This window comes from Rhagoletis zephyria, unplaced genomic scaffold (assembly GCF_001687245.7).
Source record: "Rhagoletis zephyria isolate East Lansing unplaced genomic scaffold, Rhagoletis_zephyria_1.1 Rzeph_scaffold_31816, whole genome shotgun sequence".
Classification (NCBI taxonomy): domain Eukaryota; kingdom Metazoa; phylum Arthropoda; class Insecta; order Diptera; family Tephritidae; genus Rhagoletis; species Rhagoletis zephyria.
The window spans coordinates 227-4,046 of NW_016188872.1; the positions used below are offsets into that span (position 1 = coordinate 227).

At 37.3% G+C, this 3,820-nt stretch overlaps 1 protein-coding gene across 1 annotated transcript; it reads right to left on the minus strand.

Annotated features, from left to right (window-relative positions):
- Positions 1-468: 468 nt before the first annotated feature.
- On the minus strand, positions 469-2,493 carry LOC108353856 (uncharacterized). The gene is made up of 7 exons (XM_017605047.1): positions 2,308-2,493; positions 1,764-2,105; positions 1,482-1,688; positions 1,274-1,412; positions 1,022-1,212; positions 665-942; positions 469-604 (listed from the first exon to the last, which is right to left on the minus strand). Exons 1-7 carry the CDS (start codon positions 2,491-2,493, stop codon positions 505-507), a joined length of 1,443 nt encoding a protein of 480 aa, XP_017460536.1. The 3' UTR covers positions 469-504.
- Between the last annotated feature and the right edge of the window lie 1,327 nt (positions 2,494-3,820).

Consider the following 3,820-nt stretch of genomic DNA (forward strand, 5'->3'; position numbering starts at 1 on the left):
GACTGTCCTACGCATTTTTTCCATGTAAAGAATTTTCAGATTTTTTTTTGTGAAAAAAATGCTTAGCGCAGTCAGCAAAAAAAAATCTAAAAAGCAACGCGATTTTTTAAGGCATTTGAAATTTACACATTATATTATACTAAAATTTAATGGGCCATAAAACTGCATTCCTTATGGTTTTTTTAGAAATTCGTATTAATAAGTTTGTGATTTTACTGAAACTTTGCAGGTTTTTCTTAATATTCGTTAACAGTTTTATTCATGGATTTAAATGGGGATTGCTAAAATATAAGCCATATTTTAATACAAAATTAGCGAAAAAATTTTAGCATGTAAAACATTGGGAATATTAACAAAACAGAGCCGTACGCTCAATTTTTTGAGTAACAGTATATAATTCTATATGTACATATACCATGTATAACTTGCCTTAAGGAATCAATTGATGCATCCGCAGGGTTGGTTATTTTACCATAATGTAGGATTATTAAACGTATTTTAATTTTAAAAGTCTAATTTTAAATACACTTCTTCGCTTTTCGTCCATTGATAGAGCTGATGCGCTATGCCACTGCGAATCACCTGAGCGAAAAACTGACTCTCCCTTTGGAAAACATAAGTTATTTACAAATATACCGCTGTTAATTTTTTTTTATAAACTTACTGTAAGATGTTTGTTAATGGGCTTGCGAAGTTTTTGTTTGCGCTAAATGTATTTATGGCCTTGATAAGCGTAGTCATAGTTTGAGACTTGCCCAGCTCGCCTCGTTTGTTGATGAGCAGTGTAACGCGGAAAAGTAAATTTTCAAAGTGACCCAGGGTACTGCGAGGCATATTACCCAGCTGTGGTAGTTTTTGGTATAGTACATCTTTACTCTGTTCATCGTCTTTTTCTTTATCAAGCACATTGTCTTCGATTGTCTCATTGGCTTGGCAGGCAATGTCCAGTAGTCTGNGTTCATCGTCTTTTTTCTTTATCAAGCACATTGTCTTCGATTGTCTCATAGGCTTGGCAGGCAATGTCCAGTAGTCTGATTATCTCTGAATTATCGGCAGTGCTATTGTTGGCACTTTGACGAAGAAGAAAGCTGGAGTCGTCGGCGGTATCAGCATTAACTGGATTTCCTTCGTTATTTTTCTCAGTGGGACCATCCTCATCATCCTCCTCATCACTGCAAATGGGTGAATACGTTTCATCATCAGAAGCATCTTCTGCAAAATATCAAAAGGCGTGAGTCTAATTTCTAATATTAACGTACATTCCGGTAACTACCTTTTAGTTTAAACAAATTGTTGCCAACTGGCGACATGCTCCGGGAGCTGCAAGAACTTGAGGGTGTATTATATAAACGTGGTGAACTGCTCGGATACGCACAATCAATAAGGAATGCCTTGTCTTGCACTTTAATCGTCTGTCAGGAAAATATGTTGCAAGTGTTTAGTTTATTAAAGTCTTCGTTTTTAAGTATGTACATATTTACCTTGCTTTTGGATTCCACACAAACTTCTGTCGATAGCTTCCGTTCCTTAAAATTTTGCTGTTTTTCTTCGCGTTTCCTCTTATAATATTCCTCATCAATGGTCAAGAAGATGTTGAGTTCGCCTATAATTACTGGTACCAGACCTTCTCTAAGCATCGAATCCATGCTCATGTTATCATATTGAAATTTTTTTAACAAATATAAGATCTGGTGGAAAACGAATACATATGTACATAGGTAAGTTAGATTATTTCTTAAGTGCATTACAGACTTATGCATTACCTGAGACTTTTCCGTATTTGACTGTGAATCGCGAACCATTGCAATGAGCTTTCTTAAGGCACCCGAGCGTCTTATTTGGCTACGATTACAGGCATCTGGAGACAACATACAAATAATGTGAATGCAATGTCGTTTTTCACTTTCAGTTAATGATATTGTCATATTTTTGGCAACGAGTAGTTCACAGGCGACCACCACTGCATCTGCGGAACTCAGCATATGAAATGAATCCAATTGCTTTGAGAAGTTTGAAGTTATTTTCAAAGCTACTCCGCGTTGTGGATTTTCTTCTGTAATGAAGAACGTTATTGCCGCAAAAGTGCAATTACTGCTGCTTAGCGCCTAGAAAAAAAAGAGTAATTCATTAGTAACAGCACTCTTACACGATATGTATTTGCATATGTACATACTTATATGCCACTTTTGTGTATCTACTCGTATGTACCATACATTAGAACGTTCGAGAAAAGTAGCGTTTACATACATATCGTGTAAGAGCGCTATAATGATTACACATTTTTCGTTTTAAAATATTCTGCCTTACCTTCCAAGCAGGTGGTCCAATGGCAAGTTCAGCCAATACGAGCAACCATTTAAAAATTTCACCGGTCAAATCCAAGGCAGCACGCTCCTCTGGCATAGCGTAGTCGCTCAAAGCACGTGGTTGGTTTTTCAACGTTTCAGGATCGAATATATCACTTCGTGCACCTTCCCTTTGCAGAAATACCATTTTTCACACACGTATAGTGACCAATTGAACTCGAGCGGGAAAGTAAATGCGTTCGATGAGCGGTTTTCTTACCTCTTAGTGCACTCGTTGAACATACCTCATCCATATGAATTTGCCTTGCATTNAAATGTGTTCAGAATTGGAACCATGGAATCGATACGCTCTATAAAATTTAATAGGGCATCTCTTTCCCCATCAAATCTGGAAATGCTACAAATGTTTGTGGAGATCAACTTAAATCTAACATTTATGTCTAGAGCCTCCATCTCTGCACTATTGCGGTTGCACCTCGAGAAAACGTTGATTGTTGTAAATTAAAACTCTCTTTACGCTTTTATGTACCTCCTCTGATCGACGTCGACTTCAATTTAAGAAAAAGTTTGGTGAATCGAAACGGCTTCACACTTACCTATTACACCGATAGCAGCAAAGCGATTTAGACAGTTGTACTTCTCACATAAGTTTGTACTCCGCATGATGATGCCAGCTAAGCAATTCTCTTATTAAGTTCTACCTCTCTTAGTGATGTGACCTTCTGTTGCTAATTATTCCAATTAAAGTTGAACTATTTTGTCCGTTATTCCTCTCTAGCTTGTTCGACCTCCAAATGACATTCACTTGCAATTCCTCCAATAGCAGCTAAGCGATTTTCGCCGCTTGACCTCTATTTCTGGTTTGCTAGGTCATTGACTTTGGGTCTTTAGATTAAGTAAGAGGAGACGGGAATGGTAGGAAGGGATGGGATCTGAGAATTTTAAGGAACTAAGGGCATATTTTAGAAAGAGCTTTTGAATACGCTCGATTCTATAAATAGCAAATTTTTGATGCGGTCTCCAGATAAAGGCCGCATATTCAAGCTTGGAACGAACGAATGATATGTACAGCAATTTCAGAGTGTAGGGATCAGAAAAGTTGGAGCTATTTCGGCGCACAAATCCCAGAGCAGCATATGATTTGGATATAATGAAGTCAATGTGCTTATTAAAGGTAAACGAGCAATCAAAAATCACACCTAGGTCTTTAATCTCGTCCACTGCCTGAAGGACGGTGCCAGAAAAACTATATGATGTGGGAACCACGTTTCGAACTTTGGAGTACGTTACGTGGTAACATTTATTAATATTAAAATAGAGACGAGATCCACGACACCACAGATACAATTTATTAATTTCTTCTTGCAGCCGTAATGCGTCTTCACATTCTTTGACCGCAGAAAAAATTTTCAGGTCGTCAGCATATACACTTGTGCTCATATAATTAAGTTATCCAGTAGTAAATTTGCAATAATCGAAATAACATAGCAACTCTTGACATAACGGTTTATATT

Coding starts and splice junctions, on each gene's coding strand:
- LOC108353856 (XM_017605047.1), bottom strand. CDS start 2,493: ATGGTATTTCTGCAAAGGGAAGGTGCACGAAGTGATATATTCGATCCT. Junction 1,689..1,763: donor CAAATACGGAAAAGTCTCAG/GTAATGCATAAG, acceptor GTTTTCCACCAG/ATCTTATATTTGTTAAAAAA. Junction 1,213..1,273: donor CAATTTGTTTAAACTAAAAG/GTAGTTACCGGA, acceptor GATATTTTGCAG/AAGATGCTTCTGATGATGAA.